The 27805-nt window shown below is 43.5% G+C and overlaps 1 protein-coding gene across 1 annotated transcript in view; it reads left to right on the forward strand.

Annotated features, from left to right (window-relative positions):
• The window catches only part of LOC138453420 (CD109 antigen-like), a 1060964-nt gene that overhangs the window by 260731 nt on the left and 772428 nt on the right, over positions 1-27805 (forward strand). The window contains exon 8 of the mRNA XM_069606254.1: positions 17685-17781. Coding sequence (XP_069462355.1) covers positions 17685-17781 — 97 coding nt within the window. The remainder of the gene's footprint in view (positions 1-17684; positions 17782-27805) is intronic.

Genomic DNA, 27805 nt, shown 5'->3' on the forward strand with positions numbered 1-27805 from the left:
CACACATGGCTGGCGCACGCTGGCACACGCTACCTCTCTGCGCTGCTCGCGTGCACTGCCTCTGCGCTGAAATCTATGAATTACCCTGTAAAAGTTGTAGCTGTAAAAATTATAAACCTTTGCTCCTGTATGTAAGTGGTGAAGCAGGTCCTTTAAAAACATTTTTAATTAAACTAATTGCCACAATTTTTTTTAAAATGCAGCAAAGAACATCCTTTCGGGTGTTGTAACAGCCCCCACAGGTATAGCTTCCTACAACATAGGAGATGTAACTTTACGACTACTGCTCCTTCCAGTAAAACACCAAAGCAAGTTAGAATACTAAAAATTATTATCAGAAGCGGCTGTTGAAGTACACAGAATTCGGAAACAAATGAAAGTACTCCCAATAGCTGAAGTAAGCATGGTTTCCAACATCATGTTGGCGTTAATTCACCTCAGAATGCAAGAAGTCCTAAAAACCGACTACGAAGAACTGTTTGGAGGAAAACACGTTATTGTTTTCGGAGACCTCCTACAGTTAACACCAGCAAAAGGTCAACTTATTTTCAAAACATTAGGGCACAAACAATGCCGCAAAACACTCAGCAGCATAGGAAATGTAAATCTCTGGCAACATTTTTAGTACAGAGAATATGCATCTGTCTGCAGGCCTCACCTATGCTAACATTTCAAAAAGCATTAGAATTGGTCCGCTTACTAAAGATGCAAAATCTTAAACAGTAGAATAATCCATGAGCTGTATGGGCGAAACACATCTGCTCCTGATATAATGGACAATTAAATCAACATAATATAAAATCCATGTCATTAATGCCAACCCTGGCAAGCTGCAGTCAATTCAACTAAACAATGTTAAAAAAAGGAATGCAACCCATACTGCATATCGACTCCACAGACAAACTAGAAGTGCTTGGCATGACACTCCCTATGTGTCAGCAAGCAACAGCACGACTAAATAGCTTTGAAAAATCTGGAGAAAATGTCAGCGTTGTGTCTAAACTGCAGAGTTATTCTAAAACATAACCTTGACGTACAATAAGGTTTAGTTAATGGAGCAATTGGTACAGTTGTTGACTTTCAAACATATCTACATGAAAACAACATTCAGTTTGTCAACATCCACTTGGACAAACTTGCAGAAGTTAAAAAAAAACAGGCTGCACAATAGAATGAATGCTTCTTTTCAAAGACATGTACGTACGCAGAGAACAATTCTCTCTGCCTCTTGCATGCTGTCACAATTCACAAATCGCAAGGTCTAACCCTAGATCATGCATTGATTGCCATTGGCAGCACAGTCTTTAAGGAAGGTATGAGTTACGTAGCACTTTCTCGTCTACATATACTTGAAGGTTTATTCTTAGTCAACTTTGATGCAAACAAAGTCAACACTGACATTCCTTGCATCCTAGAATACAACAGGCTATGTGAACTGTACACCCTCAAAAAAGCTAAACCTTTAAAAAGAAAAGTAATACAAACAGAACCTATAAGAGATCTCCCAACAATACCACCAAAGAAACAAAAAACAACTGCTACTCCATCAGAAGACAAAAAGACAAATATTTCTTTTAAAACAAGTGCAGGCCCATCAAATAACACAAAAACACAACTCGCTGGTTCATTTAAATTTAGCAACACAGCTGGAGTAAATTGCTATGCAAATTTAGCAATTGCTCTTTTCTTCCAATTACCACCAATTGTTCAAAACTTGTACTTAAACGGCTCAGACCAGTTGTGTTTACAAATGCTTGTCCTTCATAGAACTGCCACAAATAACCCTGACGACACTTACAGTTTCTCAGGTATAAGGCAAGAATTGGACTTTTGTATAGGAATAGTGAAATTCACTATAAACACACAGGAAGATTGACGAGAATTTCTAATGTACTTACTACAAGTACTAGAGACCAAAAACATACCTACAAATGAAATCTTCAAGATACATGCAGTCTCTGCAATCATGTTTCACAAGAGAACATCCCTCATGAATGATTTGTCTATGTATCCATACCAAATCGTGAATCCTTTCCATTTCACCAGCTTCTGCAAGATGAAAATCATGGCATATTATGCACTTTTTGCAATTCAGACAATCGTTCCACCATACAAATAAACTCATATAGCCAATATCTGATACTAATGCTTTTAACGTACGATGCAAATGGTACCAAACACAACTGTAAGTTTCTAGCTTCACTCTCGGCCAAGTATCTCTTGGCAAGACAACCTTCACAACAGTAGGCATAATCTACCACACTGGTGCCACAACCACTGCAGGCCACTATACTGCATATGTTAAAAAAAGAAGTGCTCGATTTGAATCTAACAACACTTCCTTTACTCTAAAACATAGGTTACCAGCAAATTTAACAAATGCCTACTTAATATTCCTTAAACCCAGATTTAGACACTGAACTGTAGCACTATCAACCATTAGAATGCGCCAACTGGTATCGAACTACATCCATAATACTACAATACTACTTTTAATAGTCAAAATTGTTTCGAATACGCCAACCGGTATCTAACTACTTTGAAAACTTCAAATACGCCATCACAATTCTTCTTACTACAACACTTTTCTAACATCAAATATACTTAGAATATACCAACAGGTATCTAAGCACTTTAATCATTGCCTTAAGTACAACACACTTCAAACAAACATACTGTCAAACTTACACTCATATAAATGTAGTATTTTCTTTTAATCCTTTATGGAGTTTTTTTCCCATTGACCAAATTATTATTTAATGTCAATACAACAACAGTGTAGCAAACACTAATGTTGTACCAAACATAGTACACAGAATGTACTATTTATGAGGGTCTAAAAAGTACATGCATGTGTGAAATTGTATGCAATTAAACATTTTAAACGATCCTGCTTAACATATTATACAGTGTTTTTTTTACAGAGAAAGAACCAGAGATTTCTCCTTCATCACCATCTGCAACTAAGTACCCTACCAAATGTAAACCTATTTGTTATGTTTAGCTTTGTGATCGTTGGTAGTCAGATAAGAGTCACTTATAGAGTGAAAACTCTTGGCACTTACATGGAGCCCAGCCTTAATGGAGGTGTCCATGTAGAGATGATAGTAAAAAACACCAATGATAACCTCAAAGTGCTAAAACAGGTTGTACCGCTAGTTTCAAAAGAACATCGGGCAAAATTAACGAGGGCAGTGATACTGCCACGCCTGGACATCCAGAAGCTACAAAAATTACAAAATGATGCAGTACGTATGGGGTACCGGATGAGTCAAAATGAGCCCACCTCTACAGCCCGGCGGGAGCTGCACTAGTTACCTGTCACAGCCAGGATTCTTTTCAAGCTTCTGACAGTATGTCATAAATGTGTCTTTGGTTCTGCACCATAGTATCTCAAGGAAAGGGTGAACATTTACCGACCAAACAGGGATCTTAGATCTTCAAAGGCCTGCCACCTACAAGTTCACCATACAAGAAGAGCACAAGGAAACGGTTACGCTTTCCCAGTCATGGCAGCCCGGGCTTAGAATGAGTTTACGGAGACCCTTTGTAAGGAGGAAGACCATCTGATCTTTAGAAAACTGTTGAAAATCAGACTGTTTAAATAAATTGCTCAGGTCGAGTTGGCTTGCAGTCGCTGGTAGGAATAGTGCCTGGATGCCTTCGAGCTTTTGGCACTTTAGAAATACTCTAACATAACATAACATAACATACAAAGAAACAAATACAAATTCGATAACCACTACCCTCAATTTTACTGCACTTCAATTGTATTATGCCACCATATTACAAATACTGTATGCTCCCCCTACAGTACCTATATTTACTATAAACATATTACTATAGTCTGTGTAGCCAGTGGCCAGATTCTTGGGAACATGGCCGTTCACAGCGCTAGCCTTCATCACCACCTGCAACTAAGTAACCCTCCCAAATGTAATCCTATTTGTTATGTTTACAAAGAAACAAATACAAATTTGATAACCACTGCCCTCAATTGTAATGCACTTCAATTGTATTATGCCACCATATTACAAATACTGTATACTACCCCTACATTACCTATAATTGCTATACACATATTACTATAGTGTATGTAGCCAGAGGCCAGATTCTTGGGGGCATAGTCTATGGCCATGCCCCCAAGAATCTGGCCACTGGTCACAACCACCACAATATAATGAAACCAAAGAACAAGTACACACAATGCATGTTGAAATAACCAAACTCGCCCAGAACCCCCCTCCAATGCAAACTATGTCCGCGGACACCGAAATTGACAGCGGACTCAGCGGCATCTGCAAACCCTTTTTTCTACCTATGGAAATAGTTCCATATCATCTTTTTTCCACTCTCCCACCATTCCCAACCCCTCTTTCCACCACCAAATAACCTCAAATGTGTTTTCCAGACTTTTTCTCTACTGCGATCAGCTGCGACTGTCACAACACGGCGGGCGTTTCAGAAAATATGACGCACCTCTTGCTTTTCACCATCCAATCAGTGGGCGTGTCTGATGCCTGCAGATATCACACCGCCCTCTGGACCAATCGGAAGCCTGTCTGTGGACCAAACAGGGAAGTGAGTCCGCGGACTGAACCCAGACATCACTAATTTCTTTTGACCTACATTTTGGCCATTTAAAAAAAAACAGATTTGCACCAAATTTACAAAAGCATGCTTTCGGGACCAAGCTACTGCTCCTGGCACAAATTTGTTGAAAATCCATCCAGTGTCTTGGGCTGTAGGTTCGAGTAAATGTATTTTTCCATTGAGTCTATGGGAAAAACCACACATTTTGGGACCCCCTATAACTTTGTTTACCCCTGCACGAAACCTCACCAAATTTTGCAGAATCAATCTGACGGGGCCATATACATTTATTGGAAAGTTTTGTGAGCATTCATCCGGGCGGGGGGGGTGAAGTTATAAGCCGCCCAAAAAGTGCTCTTCCTATGGGTTGAGCACCGTAACCATAACTGTAATCTATAAACTACCCTATGAAGACCTTTGCCTGCACGTATAATTTTGCTGTAATCCACCTGTTAGACTTCCCAAACCTCGTGCTGCATACATAACAGGCTTGATCTTTATCCGATTATGACTTTCAGCTTCCTTCTGCATATGTAACCTGCCCTAACATACTTGTAATAACTTTACCTTGTCTCTTCACTCTGTCATTTATATCTGCATGCACACTTGATACAGCCCTACGTATCATGAGGCGGGCCTGGCCAGAATGTGAATTCATACTTATATTGTCACTCATGTTTGCTTACCTACCAGTTGTAGCCGCCATACCATGAGGTGAGGCTTTCTAGAATGTGCATTCATACTTATATTGTCACTCATGTTTGCTTGCATACCTGTTGTAGCCTTGCCAGAATGTGCCTGCATACGTATACTGTCACTCATGTTTGCTTACATACCTGTTGCAGCCCCCCGTACCATGTGGCGAGGCTTTGCCAGAATGTGCACTCATACTTATATTATCACTCAAGTTTGCTTACATACCTGTTGTAGCCCCATACCATGAGGCGCAGCTTTGCTAGTTTATGTTTTACAATCTTGTAGGTTGTAACATTATGCGTGATCTTGCACTTTGAAGAATTTCACTTTGCACTTACTATAACTGGCGCCCTGATGCCTGAGGGTTTGGTGGGATACAATAAATACAAAAATAAATATATAACCATGTTTTTAAATGTTTTCTAAAAGTCCAATATGATGGTTCTGCTTCGAGGGCCGGAGGGAGGTCATTCCATAAATTGGCCACGGTAACCTGGAAGCTCGATCCTCCTGCTCTAGAGCGTTTCATTCTGGGCACTCTAAGATGGTAGGAGTTCGTTGATTGAGCTGGGCGCAGTGTGGATGTGTTTCTCAAGTCTTTGAGCCAAGTATGCTGGGGCTGTGTCAGTGAGGCATCAGTGGGCGATGAAAAGGGTTTTGAATTTGATGCGTTCTCGTACTGGGAGCCAGTGTACTTTTCTTCTATTTTCTGAGATATGGTCGTGTTTTGAGAGACCTATGGTGGTGCGGAGTGCGTTGTTTTGCATGACTTGCAGCTTGTATACGTTTCGTTCTGTGGTGCCTGCCAGTAGGGCATTGCAGAAGTCAAGTCTGGATCCGATGACGTCTCTGGTGATGGTGAGACGGTTGTCAGTAGAGAGGAAGTGTCTGCTGGCGCTCAGGAGTTTCATGGTATAGGCAGCAGAGGAGGCAATGGCATTTACTTGTTTGAGGATGAGGACCAGTGACAGTCTCTGTCCCCAAAAAACTGGGGAAATCCCTTTATAGCAAACTCAGCAGTCCTAGAAGTTGCAAATCAGTGTTTGGAATGTAATGACACGTTTTGTGATGATAGTTTTGACACCCGATTAAATAAGAAATGATTTACTGAATTCACCAAATTCTGGAATTATGAATAGTACATTCAAAAGATATTGAAGTAGTTGAATTGTATGATTGCGTTTTGTGATGGGAAACCAATTGTGCACTTTTATTCTGCATTGGTAGCAGAACTTGTTATTAGAAACAAAGTCCATTTTTTCAGAATGGTTTTGAGGTAATGTTGTCGCAGGGAGACAATTAGCATCGGCGGCCAGTACATCTGTGAAGTGGAATGAAGATTATCTGATGCAGCTTTTGACCAAACAACAAATTGTTCAGACAAAATGAATTTAAAAATAATACGTAATAGCCAAGCAGAAACAGGTAGGATTATTACTGTGTTGCCAGACATTCAATGTGAAAATAAAGAGACTTCAGAAGACTGATCATGGCTGTCAAGGGTCTTGCAACTGAAACCCACAATTTTCTCCCAATGATTTAGCCTACAGAATTAAAGTTCTCTTTTGGAATACAAGCGGATTTAAGCATCTAATCACTAGGGGCTCTTCTTGGGATATTCTTAGGAGCTACAATATTGTTCTACTTTAGCAAACCTGTGTATACAGGATCCCTTGATTGAGGGATTTATTGTATTTTATTTCCAGCTTCAAAAGGGGATAAGGGAAGACCCAAAGGAGTCCTGTTAATTGGGGTAAAAAAGAATGGGAGATACTTAAAACGGGAAACAGTTCTCCTTGTGAGAATTTCACCAGATACAAATTTGACCCGAGCAAGGTAACCTGGGAGCATATTGCGGGTGATTAATATCTTTCACTCTAGCACGAGAAGGCAAAATAGGAGTCTTAGATGTTTTATTTATTTTTTCCTTTCTTTCTGGAATTCACAGGATCTGGGCTCAAGTATCTTGGTAGGAGCTGAGCTTTACTCAACATGGCCTTTAAATGTTTATGTTGGTGCTCTGTTTAATAGGACTAGGGTTTCAAATGTGATTGCTGATAGTTCTAAGACCTCAGAAATTAACCAACGAGTTAAAAAATGGGATCAGAATCTTGGGCTATGGCAATTAAATATGCTAAATGGAAAACCTACTGGGGAAATACCCAGATAATTCCCTTGGTGCTCCGGTATCCTGAGGGCTATATTGGATTATTTGTTTATTAACTATAACAACATAAAAACTACTGTTGAACTGTGCATCAAAGAAAATCAAGTAATGATTCCACTCTCTCCCTGGTCTTAACATTAAATAGTTTTTTTTTAAAAAGCTCTAGTGCAGGCAGAGTTAACCAACAGAGGTACCCAACTTTGCTGGTTTAAACATAACATCTACACTTGCAATGCTTTCCCCATGTCAGATATGGGGGAAACTGAATTCTCCAACTTTGAGTGTAAAGCAAATCCTTAAATTCTTTCTGAGTGGGTACACAAATCTATTGACTGCCACTAAAGGACAAATAAAGTAGCTTCTGTCAAAGGTTGTAACACAAATTACAGTTGGTGCATAACAGACAGAAACATTATTTTGCTAGCCAATTTGAGAGCCGTAAGACTTCAATTTTATGTTCACAATCCTTTATATCTTGCGACAAACTGACTGTGTGGAATTCATACACCTGAGACTCTTGAACATCTTTTAATTGAGTGTGAAAGTTTAGTTGAGTTGCATTGGAAATACCTAAAAGAATTTGACAGCAAATTAAGTACAGCTGATTTTATCAAGATATGGTTGGCCTTTTATAAAGGATGTGATTAAATCTGATATTTTATATAGCAAAATGTTATTGGAAGTGTACGGAAATCAGGAAGGTATTGACTTGAATTGTGTTCTTTGACTTAGAAGCTCTCTTATTGTTATTTTAAGAATTTTAAATTGTAGAAATGAACTATATAATCTATTATTTATGTATTCTTAAATAGAAAATTGTTATATTGTTATGTTGCATACACAAAGCTTGTTGCTAAATGTGTAGAAATACATTTAAAAAAAAGAAAGGCACTTTTGGATTACGAGGGCTGGGTGAAACATTATTGCAAAACTTGTGTGACACTAAGGGTAAGACATTTTAAAGGTATTACATTATAATGATATTCAAAGGTTCTGGTCACTGCTTAATGACAACGAGGGTCTGTCATCCCATTACATAGGCACAATGTTTTACAAGAAATAATGATTCCAAATGGGAGAAGGAGGAGAAATGATCCATTATTGATAACGATAAGTGGCTAAGGCCCGACGGCCTACCTACATTAGTCTTGTGACCTTAACTCATGGTCACACATTTGCCAGACCATATTAAAGGCGATTGTTAAAACTGGGAAAATCTCAAAAACCTGATAGGTGTCTTTGTTGATTCCAGTTTTTAAAAAGGCCTATCCTCTTATGCCAGAGAATTATCATTTAATCACCTTTTTACACCATGTTTTCATCAGTACGTCTTGCTCAATTGCCCATTTGGATTGAGAAGGAAAACATCCTCCTGTGGAAGCAAGCATGATTTCAAGAATTTCAATTTAAGAAAATGTTCTCACATTAAATACCTTAATTTTCAAGGAAAATCGAAAAGACCAATTTCCCTTGTTTATTGCATTCATCAATTTTGAGGTTGTTTTTGATAATGTGAACAGAAAGCTCTTGTAAGTTACTTGGTATTGACCATGCTTTGTTACTTGTAAGGAAAGCACTCTCTCTTCAATGGTTCTGGTCAGCCTTAATCTAGACGGACTTGGCAGTGGCATCCTGAGATTCTTTTTTACTAGGAGGGAACTCTCTTGTGGGAAATTTGAAGGCAATCCTAACTGCCTTAACAAGTTTCTGAATGCCTGCATCATACACTTTACGTTCAAACTTTACAGTTTGTCACCAACATATACAAGTTGGGATACATGAGATGCAGACTACATCATTGGTAACTGCAGCAATGACCCTTCTTGACCAGTATGATCTCTTTGTCAAGCTTTCAGTGTTATTTTTGGGTGGTTATAATTAACCTACTCCACACAACTTTTTTCTATTTTTTATTGTTGTCTATGGCGGGAACCTAGCTGAAGAACTGAGTAGTGCTTTATTGCAGGAGGGTGTCAGTACTGAGCCTGGCCTTTTATACAGCAACGCAGTACTGTTGGTGAATGGAGAGAGGGATTTTTATTCTTCCAGCAAGTTCTGTTGGAAGAGCCACATTCTTAGTGTTTTACAGATGATTTTGGGGACATTTCACGCTCTGCCAGGTTTGAGTTCCTGAGGTTCATGGTGTGGCAGGAGAAGGACTTCTGGTGAGTCTTCCCTTTACAGGTTTGCTTAGACTCCAACCTTTTGAGAGTTTTGCTATGTGAAGTGTGATAGCCTCCAGAGAAGTGAACTATGCCACCAAGTATGTTGCTATTCCATTCGAAACTGCTTTGTGGGTGATGCATTCAGTTTTGAATATAATCCTGGTGGGGAGGGGGAGCTAATGAAGCTTGTGCATGGTTGGAGAGATAAAGTCAAATTTGTGGGCACCTGTAATGAAGCAGGATGCAGTGTGGTGGGCTGACATCAGGGGAACAGCTGTGCAGCTGAAAGCCACTACGTAGGGTGTTTTACCCAACAATCTGTGAGATTGCAAGAGTTTGGACCACTATGCGGAAGTGATACAGGTGGATGAAGGGTTTGAGTTTGTGGATTATGGAAGTGTGTGGCGAAACGGGTTGTGCCTTTTTCATTCTGTGCTTTTGGAAGGAAAGGTGACTTTCAACAATGAAGTCCAGGGATTTGGCTTAATTTGGCAGTTGAGGGGTTTATTCTTCCAGGCATATGTCATCCAGTCTTTGCTACACAAGTTGTTGTTTGGTGGGGGACTCATGAGGACAAATTAGTTTTTGGTGGGGTTCACTTTCAGGCAGGTGTTTGACATCCATGCTTGGATGATAACCAGGCCTTCGCAGAGGCGAGAGATAGCTTGTGGGCCACTGACCTTAAAGTACAGCTGAGTGTCATCAGTGTACTGATGGATGTCTAGGTTAGGGTCATTTAGGAGAGTTCCCAATAGTTTCACGTTTGGATTGAGGACAATTAGGGAGAGGATGGAACCGTGGGGGACACCACACGTGACTAGGAGTTGTTTGGATCTGAATAAGCACATCTGTAAAGAATGATGTCTGCCTGATAGGTAGGATGCAAACACATTTTAGGATGCATCTAGAGAAGACAAACCCATCAGCAAGGTGGGAGAGGAGTGTTAGGTGGTCAACTTTGTCAAAGGCAGCCGAGAGGTCTAAGAGGATTAGAAGTCACAGGTCCCCTGTGTCGGTGATCCACAGAGTATCCTCCACCACTTGGATGGTTGCACTATCAGTGTTGCATTTGGGGTGGAAGTCAGACTGGTAATCACAGAGGAGGCCAAGCTGGTAGATTTTGGAGGTAGTTGGGTCGCAACTACTTTCTGGATAAGAATCCTGAAGAACGGGAGGCTCTGTAGTTGGCTCTGTACTCTTGGTCAAAAAAGGGCTATTGAGTGGAACATATGAGATCTGCTTTAAACATGTGTGTGAAATGCACCATCACTGAGGAAGGACTTCACAATACAGAGGAGCACAGTGAGCACTAGGCCGTGAGTTATTTAAATAGGATGTCATCCAGTAAATCATAGGTTTGAGGGAGAAATTGTGTCTGAGAGATCCATAGGAGAAAGGAGGACAAAGTCAGTCCAGGAGGGTATTGTCCAGTGGGGGGTGGATAGTGGGATTCTGTCTGGTTTTGAGGCATTGATGAACCTTGGATATTATCAATTTTGTTAATAAAGGCGGCGTTGATTCCATCGCATTTCTCTTGTGAAGCCAGCACCTTGGCAATAGGTTTGGGCTTGGCACAGTGTTTGACTAATTTGAATAAGGTTTTGCTCCTGTTAGAGGTTGCTTCAATGATGGAGGTCTAGTAAGTCGACGTAGGCTTGGAGATAATGGGCCTCATTACACGGTAGGCGGTAAACCATGGCGCTATTAGCGCCATGGTTCATGCCGGTAATTTACTGGTACCGCCTTGGAGGAAAGGGGAATTACCGCCCTATTCCAAGGTTGGGAAGGCGGTAATTCCTCCTTCCTCCATTGCCCTTCCCCAAGTCCATTTTTGCCCCATAGGGCATAATGGGAATGGGGAAGGTGCTAATTACGGTACCGCAAATTGCGGTACCGTAATTAGCTTCCTGGTCCCTTTGCGGGTTAAATTCCCCAACCCGCAAAGGGACCTCGTAGTAAGGCGGTAAGGATTTACCGGTACCGGTAAAATACCGGTACGTGTAAACCCTTACCGCCTACCGTGTAATGAGGCCCAATGTGTCTATGCTGGGTGTGCAAAGGTTTGAGGGATGAGAGATCCTCTGGGCAGTAGTCCTTTCACCACTGCTTTTCAAAGGACCTGATCTAGCGTTTATTGGTAGCAAGCTTGAGATTTTAATAGGGTATATATGGTTTGACTTTGGTACAACTAGACTTTAGAGCCATTGTGGGCCTCCAGTACTTCTTTGGCAAAGGGGTTCCATGTATCCAGAGGGGCTGAAGCATTCCCTGTAGTGGGGCATGTCATGTAACTTGCCTGCAGTGTGTCTAGCAAGAAATTATTGAAGGAGCAGCGCTCAATCACAGGGTTTTTAGCCTACCTTTGTGGGGCAGCTTTGTGTGTGATAGGAGAAGGGGGATTGTGCCCTGGTTGGTCTAATCGATGGAGTGGGGATTCAAGCATGAGAGGAGCAGGGAGAAAGAGAAGATTAGGTCAATTGTGTGGCCTTTGACATGAGTGGGGGGAGCACGATTTGTTTAAGGTTCATGGAGTTCTCACAGTGAGCAGGGAGACACAGGTGTCTTGCTGGTTGGGACTCATGCGCATTGACATCTCCAAGGAGAATGTTATTAACGTAAGGAACAGTTTCCCAGGAGATAAATTGGAAAGATTATTGATAAAGTTACTACTCCTTTGAGGTGCCCTATAAATACGGTGGTGAGCGTGGTCAGGATTAATGTGCAGGGCCTGTCCATTTTATGAACGACTGCCACCCCACCTCCAGGTTTCTCTATAGCCGTGAGGTATGGGGACATCAGAGTTGTGGAGGGTTCAGTCATGAAAAGGGCATTGAGATCGGTGTTGGTTATGAGGTCAACAATTTGGCAGTGAGTGTGAACGCTGAGTGGGCATTAACCATCATAACTGCAGACGCGAATTGTAGGCACATATTACAGAATTATACAGGGGACGTTGATGAGGTTCCCCAGGCGTCCGGGTCTGCTTTGAGCGTTTATCTGTGCGATCCCTGAATTGGACGGGAATGGATTGCGGCGAAGGGAGACATGGTGATGTATACCTGGTGTAAGACAGGCAGGGTTTCCAGACCCTAACAGGACCATACAGGAGTGGGCCTTTACTTCATCTGCCCTTCGCCTTGGACACCCCCAGGAGAGACGCCCTGTGATCTAACAGTTAAGAAGGGAACAGATAGGTCAGAGCTAATCAGGTGGGTGGGGCTTAGGTGGTGTGTCCTAGATCCACTTGCACCAGCTCACAATCTGCAAAAGAAAAGAGACTGGAAGGCTGCTTAAATAGGCGGGAAAGAGCGCCAAAACTAGAAGACACCAAAGGTTTAGCAGTTATTGATATGTGGGGGAACCTTAAGGGATGGTTTCAACACTATTGCAAACAATTTCTAATTAAAAGACAAGCTTTTTTTGGCCATGTTTATTTCCCAAAAGGGTGGACTGTGTGGAAATTAGCAGGGATCCTTTCCCTATGTTAAAGCGTTTTTATTGAAATAGACATCTGCACGTAAATGAAATGCAGAAATATAATATTGTTAAGAGAGTTTCAAACTCTTGATAATGAATACAGCAGTGAATTGTAGTTGCTCCAAGAAGGTAACCTATCAACAACTTATATAAAACAGAGGAGCTCAATAAATCAAAGACATATTTGTGTGTACTTTGTTTTATTTGCATTTAATACCATTCAAAAAAGGTAGCACATTAAATGATTGAGTGATGCATCCCAGCCCACCTAACAAAGTCCATTGCTATCAGGGCTGGCAGATTGTAATAGAAAAACGGAACTGTATGCCCCATGTAGTGGAGTCCTTGATTTGTCGGATTGCAGCGGCAGGACTGTCCCTCACTGCTCTCAAAGAGCCCTGCTGTATCAAGAGCGGCAATGGGAGCTGTAAGAGCCAAGCCCCCAAAAGGGAAAAAACCCTGTGAAGGGGAAAAACCCAGAGTTCAAGTGAAGAAGTGGCTCCGCAGTGATGAACTTCAAATTGAGGTACGTAGAACAAGGGTAGGAAGCAGCCGTGCATCGGCAGAAGGGGGAACCGAGCAGGAAGCCCCAATGTATTTTCCTGAAAGGATTGACAGCCGTGGAGCAGCGACAAGGGGAAATCCTTCCAAAGATGCAGGATTCGGGAAAGAAATGGAGATCCAGAAGGGAGGCAGAAAGGCAGCCTGAGACAGACAATCAGGAAGCAAGTAGAGAGCTAAGAGAGCCGGTGGCAATAAAGAAAAAACAATGCGGAGCGGCAAGAGAGGAGGAGGCAGTAGAGGCCAGAACAGAGCAAGACGAAGGAAACAAACAGCGCTGGGGTTCAGGGGAAAGAAGCGAAGCAGTGGGCTTACTGCTTCGGTTCCATATGAATAGATCCTGTGAGTGAGTGACAGGAGTTCTGAGTGCCATCTTGGAATGTCTATTGAGAGACCCATGCTGCGGCCATCTTGGATGACCACATCGAAAGAGGGTAATTAGAGCGTGATCCAGCTACGCTGTTTCTGCGGCTAAGTGCTGAAAGTTGGTAACGCAGGTTAAGACGTCTCAAGAACCTTGTCGTATGTTTAAGAGCTGTTCTTGTATGCTGTTGGCAAAGGCGGGATATGAGTCCAGGATATATGAGTCCAGGCTTTGATTATTGGTCACCATCAAGGGGGAAGCTCAAGCTAAGGCTCCTCCAGTTAGGTTTGAAACCATAAAGCTAACCTTCGAGTGATCAGTTGGGAAAAAGGCAGGTTTCAAGTTAAATTGCACCATACAGGCTTCCAAGAATTCCTCCAATCTCTTGTGGTTACCGTCAAATGTTATTGCCATTGAAGGTAGAGGTGGAATTTCTGCTCTGGAAGGAGCGGCTGCAACCATTTGCCTCAAAGTGGTGTTCTCATTCTTGAGATGTTGGACTTCCTGAGTGAGGTCCTGTAATGTTGCTAGGACTTGCTGCATTTGATCCATTCTTTTTCTTTTTTTTTGTTGTTAGGCGTCACTTGCTATCAAGGCTGGCAGATTGTAATAGAAAAACTGACCTGTATGCCCCATGTAGTGGAGTCCTTGATTTGGCGGATTGCAGCGGCAGGACTGTCCCTCACTGCTCTCAATGAGCCCTCCTGTATCAAGAGCAACAATGGGAGCTGAAAGGGCCAAGCCTCCAAAAGGGAAAAAACCCTGTGAAGGGGAAAAACCCAGAGTTCAAGTGAAGAAGTGGCTCCTTAGTGATAAACTTCAAAATAAGGTACATAGAACAAGGGCAGGACGCCCCAATGAAATCCCCTGGGATGATCAGCAGCCCTAGATTGGCAGAAGGGGTAACGAGCAGGAAGCCCCAATGTATTTTCCTGAAAGGAAGGACAGCAGCGACAAGGGGTAATCCTTCCAAAGATGCAGGAGTCGGGAGATAAATGGAGATCCAGGAGGGAGGCAGAAAGGCAGCCCAAGACCGCAAACCAGGAAGCAAGGAGAGAGCTAAGAGAGCCGGGGTCATTGAAGAAAAAACAATGCCGAGCGGCAAGAGAGGAGGAGGCAGGAGAGGCCAGAACGGAGCGAGAGGAAGGAAACAGAGTCGGGGCTTCAGAGGAAAGAAGCAAAGAAGTGGGTTTACTGCTTCGCTTCCATATGAATAGATCCTTTGAGAGAGTCACATGAGTTCCGAGCGCCATCTTGAAAAGCGCTAGAGCGCTGACAGAAGGTCTAGTGAGAGACCCAAGCTGTGGCCATCTTGGATTACCTAAAATACTGCGAGGATGTCTGCGTCTCCATTTATGCCTAATGGACCAAGAGCTGGCGCTGGTCCTAACAATTGCCACAATTACATCTGCCTGTCCCTTCCCATGCACTTCCTGTTTAGCTACGACATATGAGCCTACTCTCTTTAACCAACCCCCTTATTGACTAAACAAACCAGTCAATTACTTTTTTGGGTCATTCGAAGGTGATAAAGCAAACTATTGCTTTGACATATAGCTTAGAAGGAAATGCAATATGAGTAGGGATGCACCGCTTGTGGAAGTTTTGGGGATTTTATCCACCCACTCACTGCCGATGGCCATGCGAATCCCTATGTTGATTCCCACTCACTACCAGATCCTCCCCACCTAAAACACATTGGGACTCATTACAAGCTGGGCGCAAAGGGATACCGGGCACCGGTAAGGACACCGGTGCCGGTAATCCCTTTGCGCCCTATTGCGAGGTCCCTTTGGGGTCCTTGCTTAACGCCTGGTTTTAGCATGCGTTAAGGACAGGGCCCGCAATGGGACTTTAGAGCTAATAACGGTACCGTAATTTACGGTACCGTTATTAGCACCCTCCCCATTCCCATTGAGCCCTATGGGGGCTCAAATGGGAATGGGGAATGGTATTTTCAATGGCGATTTGCCGGTCCCGCAAAGGTCGGACTAGACTGGTAAGTCCCCATTGAACCACGGCGGACACGGTACCGGGAATGGTGCTAGTCATGGCGCTAACAGCACCATGACTAGCACCAACCTCGGAATGAGGCCCATTGCCTGTAAGTACATGCCAGTGTTATTTCAAATCAGTCTTCTGAGAAGTAATAGCTTAAATGCGGTTGTAAATGTGGTACTGGTGTAATACAAATGTCTTAACCAAGTGTGCCTTTAGCCACTTGATTTATAAGCAGTATGCATGTCCTTGCACTGAAGTCCTGTTAAAACAAGTACTGAAAAAGCCAACAGTTTTGGATTGTCTGTAGGTGTTAGATAGGCATTTGCCAGGCACTAACATCATATACCCTATGTACTATCACCATTTCCAGCTGTTACTAACCTATGGCCAGGTGACATCATCATGGCAGGGCCTGGCAAATGCCTATCTCATGCCTATACGAAAGCAAAAAACTGTTTGCGTTGCTAAAGCTTGCTAGTTTTTTACCATACAGCGTTGCTTGTTTGTATCACCTACAGAGCTAAAACAAATACTTTAGATAATGAAATGAGGAGCATGAAGGTTGATGAGGGGGACATTTACACCAGTACTTTGACCATATCCCTATCCGCATACCACAAAGGCATTGGTGTGCCACATCTCAACAGGACACATACAGCACCTGTAATTGGATCTTTTCCCAGTCATTCAGATTTTGCAAGTGAGCTTCTGAAATCACTGGTGTGGCAATTGTGTTGAACCCCTCTTCCTCCCTTATCACATTCAATGGGGCTGCTGCAAGCTAATGAGCCCCAGAACATGATAAAGCCATTTATTTGTACTTTGTACTTTCTGGGGTCATCTAACAGCTCTGGGAATTCATACCTCTGATAATCACCCACTACACAGTTAGACTGAGTTTCCTGATTTATATAGCGCTGTCTCCCCTAACGCTGAATGGGACTCTGAGTGAGGGATTGCATCAGGGTGAGTCAGGGCTGAGCTAAATCTGTTTCGGCAATGTGACCTGGGTCATGTGGGCTGTATGACATGAGGCCTGGAGGCCATCTTGGACGTTATCCTGCCTATGGTGTCAGGGCTGAGGGCTATATGAGGGGGAAACAGCATCCTGGATTCTCTGGCATGTGGGCTGCATATTGTCCGAGTTTGTAGTTTTTGATGACATTTTCAGGGGGTCAGGGGCTACCTGGTTTGTGATCCACGAGGAACGTGCTGGTCCCATGGAAAGCGTGGACCGCAGGAGACTTGTGGACCTCAGAAGTCTGAGCACCTCAGAAAGTCTGCAGCAGCATGGGAGGGTGGCGATCTTTGGCACCAAGCCTGGTGTCGGTGTGCCTTGGGGAAGATTGTGAGTCCGGCTAGAGGAAGCTCTCAGCTCTCTCACTTGGGAAGAGGGTCTGTAGTGAGCTTTCATGTGGCCTCCCCTGCCATGCCCATGCCCATGAGGCCAACGAAAGGTTACTTCGGCATAGGTGACACACAGGCATACCTCAGTAATGAAGCACAGAAGGCCTGTGACAAAGCTCAGTCTTGAACTCAGTAAGTAAATGTGCCTTGCTCTATTGATGAATGACCAGCTCTCTGAATTTCTTTTCAGAAGTGTGTGATGTAATAGTGCACAATGTTAATTAATATTTGCTTTGTTTTGGTATTTTTCTAGATACATCTACGGAAAGCCTGTGATCGGAGATGTAACTGTTACTGTTGAAATCAGCTCACCCTATTACGGTTTTGTAACATATGTCAAAACATATGAGGTGAGTCTGATAACGTCGCTATATTATTCAAGTTTTGTTTGTTAGGTTATTCTAAAATCTCCTAATTCCTAGAAATCTGTGATGGATTTGCACTCCCCCCACAAACACTGATATTCTTTGAAGATAAGGCCATGGGCACTTTTCTCATCAAGGATACTGTTGATTATATGTGTTGCTACAGGATGAAGTAGGTGCTACTTAGGTCCTTCAGGTGGAGGGGAGGCAATATATGTTATATGTATGTTGTTAGGGCATTGTTCTTAATCTGCAAGCAAGGTGGTGCAAACCCTCTGCTACCCCTAAGTGCTACATCCAGGGGCAAATTAACTAAGATGGAAAAAAAAGTAGACGGTATAAAATAAATGAACGTTAGCTCAAGACTTTGGCAAGTATTCCTGTCTGTAGATTTCTTAGCCTACCTTCCGTATCCTACATGCAATGCCCTCTATTTTAAATTAAGACATTTCTGCAATATATTCCTGGCTGTTCCTTTAGGAGCAATGTGCAATATATGACCATTTCCAATGCCTAGTTAGTGCAGCAGATGTCAGAAGGGGATGGTCAGTCTTTCTGCACAATCCTGTCTCTACGGTGCAGTTACTTGAATTCTGGAGGTACGCTGATGTTTTTTGGATTGACAGGAGAGCATCACGCTCCTTGCCCCTTTCATTTATTCAAATATCTTCTCCCTCACCTCTTTATTGCTAGCATCTGAATGAGTGAGTGCCGGCAGATATAAAGAGAACATTGTTTCTGCCAATCCACAGATCATACTAAAGATATTCTTGGGTGCATCCTTGTAAGGTACCAATTTTGCTCATTACTTCCAAAATTAGTCTCATTCCTTTCTTGTTTGTTATTCTCTGTATTAAATGCTTGTGCTGCCTTTATTTACCTTTCTATCTTCCAATGTTACTTCTATTTAAAGCTCAATATTAGGGATATTCTTCTTTTCCATTTTTATCACAACTTTTTGTGTTGTGCTATGCATTCTATGTTTTGTCTTTAAGGATGCATCGCTATTTCTTTCTCTTACTCCTTTTCCCACTGTATTCATTCACCTCTTTGATATCTCCTTTAACCTTGTGCCTGACTTAAGATCCCAATTTTTATTATTTGTTGTGCTCTGAGACATTTGGCAATACATTTGCCATCTCACACTAGTTCCCTTCATCCCCCGCGCCTTTTCTATTTCCCCCCAATAGATTTCCAATGTTACAGAGCATCAGCCTTCCACTTTGCCTGTCAAAGGGGTTGCAGTAGTTCCAGACTTCACACATAAATTGTAACCATACATTTCTGATATATTCCAGGGACTATACCTTTTTGGCCCAGGAGGTTCCCTGTCCAAAACAAATCCTAACTGACCCTACAAACTATTCTAACAAAAAAGGTCAGGAGAAGATCTACCTTCTGCTGTTTGTCTTTTCTCTCAAGAGTTTCTCTTTGGCTTCAAGCTTCTTATTAGTAAGTTAATTTTAAAGAACTTAAAATTAACGCAGAGTGTTTTGTCTGCTACAGCATTACGCTGTGTCCCTTGTATCAGACCGCAGTCTGTTGTCACTGGTAACCTGAAGAAGTGGAGCTGTAAAACATCCCGGCTTGGCAGAGCCTCGGCTGAGTGCACAGAGTGTTTTTGTCTGCTACAGCATTACGCTGTGTTTCTCGTATAAGACTGGAGTCTGTTGTCACTGGTAACCTGAAGAGGCAGAGCTATAAAACATCCTGGCTTGGCAGAGCCTCAGCGGAGTGCGCAGAGTGTTTTGTCTGCTACAGCATTACGCTGTGTTTCTCGTATCAAACCGAAGTCTGTTGTCACTGGTAACCTGAAGAGGTGGAGCTATAAAACATCCCAGCTTGGCGGAGCCTCGATGTAGTGCATAGAGTGTTTTGTGTGTGGTGTGCGGGTGAGTGGGAGAGATCATCTCACTCCCCCCCACCATCCAGTGAGGAATTTTTGGCACCAAGAACGGATGGGTGCTCCCGAGGTGGCCCGGTGCTGAGTGAAGGATCATGCCACTGGCTGGAACAAGAACGCGTCAGCAGATGGGGCTGCTGAAAGCCCCTGGAAGTGCCAGTAAGAATTTGAAGTTCAAAAGTGTAAATACGGTGGGGAGGAAATCCGAAATTCTAGGGATGAATCTGGAGGCTTACAATAACACAAGCCCCCCTGCCTCTGGGGAACAGTATCCCATTTGTGAACTTGCGAGGAGCAACTGAGGTGGTACCACCCTAAAGCTTAGAGGTTACGAATTCAAAAGAAGGGGGAGATGTTCATCAAGGCAATGCACAAGGCTGCCCGCAAACAGCTTTTATGTTAGAGCCGATGTCTAATTCAACATGTATCTAGCTGTTAAACCCTATGAGGGCAGCAATGAAAAATGAAACTCCCTCCTTGATCTGAAAGGAGCTCTAATTACCTGTAAGGAATTCATGGTGGCAACAGTAAAGACAGACACAAGTGATCACAGTTCAAGGGTGTTTATTAAACTGTAAGTGCAGGGTGCAAAAAAAAGCCTGACCTAAACCTAAATCTAAGATGGGAGCCAGCTTCGACCATCAAATGAAAAATAAGGCAGTCCTTGTGGCATCTTCTCAAAGTAAAAAAGGCCTATACTAAAAAAAATATTGCCAAATCCTTACAACTAATTACAGAAAGAGTGTGGGATAGGGTTTTCAATCAAGAAAGACGTTTTCACAAATAAAAAGTCAGGATGTGATTGCCAGGAGTCTTCCTTCCCCACTTTTCGAGCACGGGACAAGGTTGATCTCATGAGCACAGCACACACTCAAGCATTCCCAGCACGAGCCGACAGTTCCGTTCCAACTATCAGGTTCTTCGATGGTTAAGTCTCTTTTCAATAAAAGTCTCTTGCCTTCGAGAGCCTGATGTATTCAACAAAACAAACAAACAAAAAGTCCTTTTCATAGATACATCGGGTGATGTCTTTCACCTCTGGATTCCCGTCTTCTGGGCATAGATCTCTCGAAAAGTTCTTATCAATGTCAGGATCTTCAGAGGTTGTCTCTCCGGCTTCCGAGGATCTGATAATTCAAAAATTAAACAAAAATTCCTTTCGGATTGCACTTGGAGTGACGATTCTTCACCCTTGGGTCTCCCCCTTCCGTGCGCAGACCCCTCTCGAATTCCAGTTTCTCTCCCGTCAGGTTCACTCTGGCTTTCTTTTCATCACTCTTCCGTCTGATGTGTGCCAAGGGGGACAAACCACTTCGCCTGTTCTTTCTGGCCTCCCTCGATCAGGCTCAGGTTTTTCTTTCGGGATCTCCCTCTGCCAGGCTGGGACCCGAGTGTCAAGGGGAGCAATCCACTTCCCATGTCTTTCTCAATCCTTCTTGCACTCACAAATCTTAATGTCTTTTCAAACAATTCACTTTGGACATCCCTTCGCCGGGTTCACTCCTGTCAACACACTGTTCATGGGACTTCAGACTTGGTCCTTTCTTGTTAGCATCCCTCCACCGGGTTCACTCTTGCCAACCTTTACAATGCAATGTTCATGGGACTTCACAATCATCTGTCAGTCAAAGACTTTCAACTGTATGGAGGATTTTACAAGACCCCCATATGACCACTTTGACCCCCTTTCACCTTTTCCTGAGGCCTTCTGGTTACGGTAGTCCCTACGATCGTGTAATCACCCAAAGTTTCCTACTTGAGCACCCATGTGGTGCCGGACTCTTCTGTTGATAGTTTTCCCCCTTTTTATCATTAGTTCTTTCACAGTTCAAATCAGCCGTTTGCTACTCTTTGTTCAACACAGTTCAGTTTCTTATCGATTCCCCCTTCGACTCACCGGCTGTGATGAACCACTTGGCTTTCCTTCTTTTTGGAGACAAGGTTGGTACCACTGAGACAAGCGTCTCTCCACAGCTACAGCGGAGGAGGGTCTTGTGTACTGCTGATACCTGCTTATGATATCGGGGGGTAGTGTATCCCTCTTTTGATAAGGGGGGCCTGAGTCAAGAGGGGTTATGACAAATTGAGGAAAAAAAGGAACTTAGGCTTCCCCACCTGCCTAACACTGGCCTGGTTGTGGACCCAGCACACTTTTTACAGATCACTGCAAGTTGTCTGTATATACGAGAAACACCCATTGTTTTTGAAATACAATTACACTTTTTTTATTTACGTGGTTTAAAAATAGCATAACATAGCTATTAACAAAGAAGAGAAAAACAACCAAAACGTTTTGCTTGCCCGTGATGACCGGGGTTGTTTAGTGTTTAAGGCATATTAATTAACCACATACATTGATTCTTTACAATCACTGATTTCTGGTGAGGGTTAGTAAAGATAGTGGGCCTCATTACACGGACGGCGGTAAGGGTTAACGGTCACCGTTAATGGTACCGGTGACCGTTAACCCTTACCGCCTTACTACGAGGTCCCTTTGCGGGTTGGAGACTTTAACACCGGCTTTTTGCAGGCGTTAAAAACCAACCCGCAAAGGGACCAGGGAGCTAATTACGGTACCGCAATTTGCGGTGCCGTAATTAGCACCTTCCCCATTCCCATTATGCCCTATGGGGCAAAAATGGGAATGGGGAAGGGCAATGGGGGAAGAGGGAATTACCGCCCCACCAACCTTGGAATAGGGCGGTAATTCCCCTTTCTTCCAAGGCGGTGCCGGTATTTTACCGGCATGGACCAAGGTGCTAGTAGCACCTTGGTCCACCGCCGTCCGTGTAATGAGGCCCAGTGACTTAGAATGTGGTCCGGTTGACCTCACATCTGTCTAGTCGACACAAAAATGGTGTTTCTGGCACTCAGTGGCTAGTTGGGATACTGGTGCCGTCTTCAGGACGAATCTAGTGGACTTGAGACTGTCACTTGATGTACCGCTGTGTTAGGGCATCTGAAGGCAAGTAAAAATGAGAATCAGAGGCTGGGTGTGTCTCCACAGGGGAGAGGTCCTGTGTTTAGTGTGCTGGACGATATCCTACCTGAGCCGTGGCTTTTCTGTGTGACAGGTAAGCGCGGAATCTGGTTAGGGTTCTTTGCTTGGAGTGCCTTCCGTGCGCTAGGTTTAGTAGAATCCTGATTATCTAGGATGTAGTAATCAGCTCAGTGGCTGTAAAACAAAATACTGAATATTCAGTGAGAGAGGCGCCTGGTGGCGCTTCTATGTCACATGCATCTAAAGCCTGTGGGGCTGTGATGGTGACTAGTGAAAAAAGCATGCTGTTTTTTGATAATGTTGCATGCTTGTGCTCGGTGCTTAATACGAGTGCGTAACACCAGGGGTGAAGGGTAAATCCCTCAGTTTTTTGCTCACCATGGTGGGCCTGTGTGAGGCTGGGGCAAGTGCTCCCTATGGCTGTGACTAGCTCATATTAAGTGCAGGTGGTGAACTACTTCACAAAAGCATTATTTCCTTACCTGCGCGTTCCGTGGCTACAGCTCGCTGGAAAAGTCGGCGGTGTCTGTAGTCACGCACATGCGTAAAGGCTATTTAGGTTCGCGTCACTCGTACATGCACATCCGAGGATCAGACGCGCATGCGCAGGTGATTAGCGTGTTGTCTTGCTCCCTGGCGGAGTAGTGTATCTATTCAATGCCCAGCTATTGGGCTGGATTATTACGCTGTTTGTGAATGCGTGCCTACTCAGGGTGCTATCAAGATGTATGGCATATTGTATCTACACTGTGTGCGAAATGGACACTATTCTGTGCGTTACTTTTCATATGAATATACACAGGCTTCAACACTTGGTGCTGCATGGTATTGTCATATTTTAAACATTTATTACAAATATGTTCTCGAATATCTACAGAGATGCAAGGCAAATGCTGCACCAATCATAATTACAGTTCTGATCATTCTGTGATGCCAGGCAGGTCTAATATTTTTCGCTTAGACCGTACAGCATTTTACAACTGTGTCTGGGAACCTCATGAGGTAGCATCAAATATTACAACAAAATTTCTACAGAAATTCACAGAAATTCAAAACCACAAATTCGTGTACACGTCTTTCAGTAAAAGAGGTTCCACTCTATGGACACATTTAAACCATTTTTCACCTTGTCTAGACGGTGTATCCATTTCTGCTCGAGTTTTCTTAGCTCTAAATCTCTGTCACCCCCTCTAGCTTTTGCCTCAGTAGTTTGGATTACACACCATTTTAGCTCTGTGTGTTTGTGTTGGTGTTTCACAAAATGGGCCACCATAGGTTTGTCTTCTATTTTGTTTTTCAGGCAGGACCTGTGCTCACAAATTCTTTGTCGTATTTCGTGCTTACTTTTACCTATGTAGTATAGGTTGTACGGGCATATGATTAAATATACGCTCCATTTGGTCAGGCAATTGGAGAAAGTTTTGTGCTTCCATATGGTGCCATTGAGGGATATCTCTTTCTGGTCTTTTGTGAGGTGGCATGCAGGGCATTTACCGCAGCGAGAGTGCCCAACTACGGGCGGAAGGTGCCAGAGAGTAGTTTGGGCTCTGGGTATGGATTTTTCCATGGGGTACGTGTGGACCAAGTGGACTTTGATGTTTTTACTTCTTTTGAAGGCAAAACGTGGCGTTATGGGTGTAAAAGTGTCAGTTTGTAGCAGATGCCAATTGGTGAGGATAGTCTTTCTTAGTGCATTACTCACTGGTGAGAAGGCAGTTACACATCTCATCTTGTCCTTGTGTTCTGTTCTTATCTGTTTAGTCAGGCAATCTGTCCTGTTTCTGTTTTTCGTGCTTTCCTGATGATGGCCGCTGGGTATCCCCTTTTTTTTTAAGCGGTTTTCTAGATCTTTTCCATGAAGGTCATACTCAGGGAGTGAGGAACAGTTCCTCCTTATCCTCAGGAACTGTCCAAACGGGGGATTTTCTTTGAGGGCTTGTGAATGGTAGCTTTCAAAATTGAGTAATGTATTCTTGTCTGCAGGTTTACGCTACAGTGTTGTTGTGATCGTTCCGTCCTTTGCTCTCATGATGTTCAAGTCTAGGAATGCCAGGTGGTCGGTGTCATAATGCATTGTAAACTTGATGCAGGGGTCTACATTGTTCAGCCATGTGTGAAACTCTTGTAATTCCAAGATACTGCCTTTCCAAATGGTGAAGATATCGTCTATGTACCTTACCCATCCAACTAGTTTGTTGTTGTATTGGTTGTTGTCATTGTATATGAATACATTCTCTAAGTTGTCCATGTAAAGATTTGCAATATCTGGTGCAAAGGTGGATCCCATACTTGTGCCTCTGATCTGTTGGTAATACTGTCCTTGATGTAAGAAAAAGTTTTCTGTGAGGGCACGGCGTATACATTCTTGGATGAATGAGGTGGGTGTCGATACATCTGTACGTTTGTCTAGATATTCTTTGAGGACATTGATACATTCCGTTTGTGGTATGCTAGTATATAAAGCTTCTACATCAAACGTACCAGTATATCTTGTGGTGAAGTCGGGATGTTGCTCAGATGGTGAATCATGGCTGTAGTATCTTGTATGAAAGATCTCATTTTTCTGACACTTGGTCTGAGGAATATGTCCGTATAAATGGACAGAGGGTCCAAAATTGACCCTATTGCTGAAACTATGGGTCTCCCTGGTGGTTTTGTGGTGTTTTTATGTATTTTTGGGATGCAGTAGAAAGCCAGTGTGACGGGGTGTTCTTTTGAGAGGAATGCTTTCTCATCTTCATCGATCCATCCTTGAGTATTTGCATACAGCATAAGGCTTTTGATTTCTTCTGCTAGCCGTGCTGTGGTGTTATTGTCCAGTTTTTTGTAGAACCATGTGTCACTGAGTTGTCTGGTGGTTTCTTCCTGGTACAGTTCTTTTACCCTTTTGCTGATACCTTCTGCAACACACGGTGGCTTCTGTTTGCGGTCTTATGTTTCCATCTGCGGAGGTTTCACGGGCCTTGATCGTAAAGGGCAAGGTTGCTTCTCTTCTTGTCACCCTCTCGGTTTGGGTCATATTTCACCTCTTCTTGAACTGCTGTGCTGAGTTAGCTCTCATGTTGTGCAGTTTGCCTTGCTTGTCCTGTGCTCTTGTGCTCCACCTTTTGTCCCTTTGTGAAAGGGAAAGGGCCATCAGGTGTGTGTGATTCCAGTCAATTGCTTGACTTTGCCTGACCCTTGCATTGGGACATGTCAGGTAAACGTCTCTGGTGTTAGTCTGTTGTCTTTTGTGTTGTGCGAAAGTGTTCATGTCGGAAACGGCTGGGGGGCAGAGTGTTTGAGTGCCCTATGTAATAAGATGGGAAACAGGGGTTAACAGAAGGGGAATACTGCATCTCACCCGTAGGTGTTCCTGTTCCACTCTCTGAGGACCCCTCCTATCCAGGTGATCCTCCCTCAATCGTCCACGGCCAGGAACTGGTTTCAATAGCAATGGCTGTGTCCTGGCCACCTGGATGACAGATCCCCAGGGTCTAGTTCAGGAGACACCCTCAGGTTTCTCACATTCCCCATGGGTGGACAGGATATTCATGCAGGCCATTAAGAAACAGGGGGGCGGGGTCGGAGATGATCCGCAAGGAGCCTAGGTTGGAAACCCTTGACCAGGTAGACTACCATCAACCAAATCAGCCTGTTTATAGGGAGGAGGGAGCCTCATCCCCCCAACCCCCCATGAGGAATATCAAGACCCAGAATATGTGGTGGAGGGCAAAGAGAGTACGAAAGAGATAGAATTGAAGAATTCCATCTTGGTGGCCCAGCTATCAAAACACATCTGGGCCCTAACAACTAAATCTTCAGCCCAAAGGCGATGGAGCCTACCGACTGCTAAGACTTCCTTGGAAGAGCTGAGAGGGCTGTTTAACAGCCTGTGTTGTGACAAAGGTGACAAAGATATGAAATGGAAATCTGTATCAGACCAGGAAGAACTCTCACAAGAATTGAGCAGAAATGCTGGGTCAAGCACAAGGAACTCCGCTTTAAATCAAGGAATCGACGAAACCCAAGAAACTAAGAACCCGGTAAGGTGGCACTTGCAGAATGCTCGTAGGCAGAGGTCCCCATCTTTGTCTGAAATGGACTCCGGCTCATCGGAGAGTGCACAATATTCAATCCCTAGAAGAGACCTCAGAAGGGACATGCAAATTGGTTTGGAGAACAGCCCTGTAGAAGGAAGAATTGTGAGGGAGACGATGGCTCAAATACAAAACACACTCATGGCATTGTTGGCTATCTTGATAGCCCCTTTTACAAAGCTGTATGAAGCCTTAAACAACTAATTGAAAGATCAGGCCACAAATGGATGCATGCCCAATTCAAATCTCAGCAAACATGGGGTGCTGATAGGACTGCAACCCCAGCCCTCCCCTTAAGATCACAGGAAGCAAGGGCGCTGCAAGTATCCTCTAATAACGTTAACACAAATCGCTTAGATAGACCCAATAATGGAAATCTCGGGGAAGGAGCTGTGGCTGGGTCTTTAGAACAAAGATCTGGAGAAGGGGGGTGCAACCATCACTGGTCGCTACAAGGATGGGCAGAGCTCCGCTCAACAAACCAGTGGAAATGGATGAGGTTGTAGATATTACAGCACTGGGTGCCAGCAACATATTCTCTGTCTTTGAAAAGTCACAGGTTCCCAAGGCAGTGATTATCAACAATAAGATACTTGCTCATCAGGGGACAACTGAAAAGAAAACAAAAAACATGAAGATGGGGCCAAAAAGGAAATCTAATGGGTCGAGCATGTTCTTGAGACAACCTCGATCCCCAGCCTGCTTCGTCCGCCCAGCAACTAAACGCCATAGAAGAGAGCCTATGGCGGACCCAAAAGCCGTCCTTGAAACTGCTAGACAGGACCAGAGGCAGGAAACTGAAAATAATCGGAGGAAGGATGAATCGGATATGATATTGGATTCCTGTCTAAGTGACCTCATAGACATCACAGCAAGAGATGAGGACAACGGATGGGCAATACTCCTACGTCCCGTCCCCTTTCCTCAATACTTGTGGGGACATTCCTTCCGTCCTTCGGGACGGGAATGGAACACTTTTCTTAAAAAGCATCAAAATTCAAAAATGTTTGTCCTTTTTCTATGTTT

This window comes from Ambystoma mexicanum, chromosome 4p (genome assembly GCF_040938575.1).
Source record: "Ambystoma mexicanum isolate Mex_15411 chromosome 4p, UKY_AmexF1_1, whole genome shotgun sequence".
NCBI classification, from domain to species: domain Eukaryota; kingdom Metazoa; phylum Chordata; class Amphibia; order Caudata; family Ambystomatidae; genus Ambystoma; species Ambystoma mexicanum.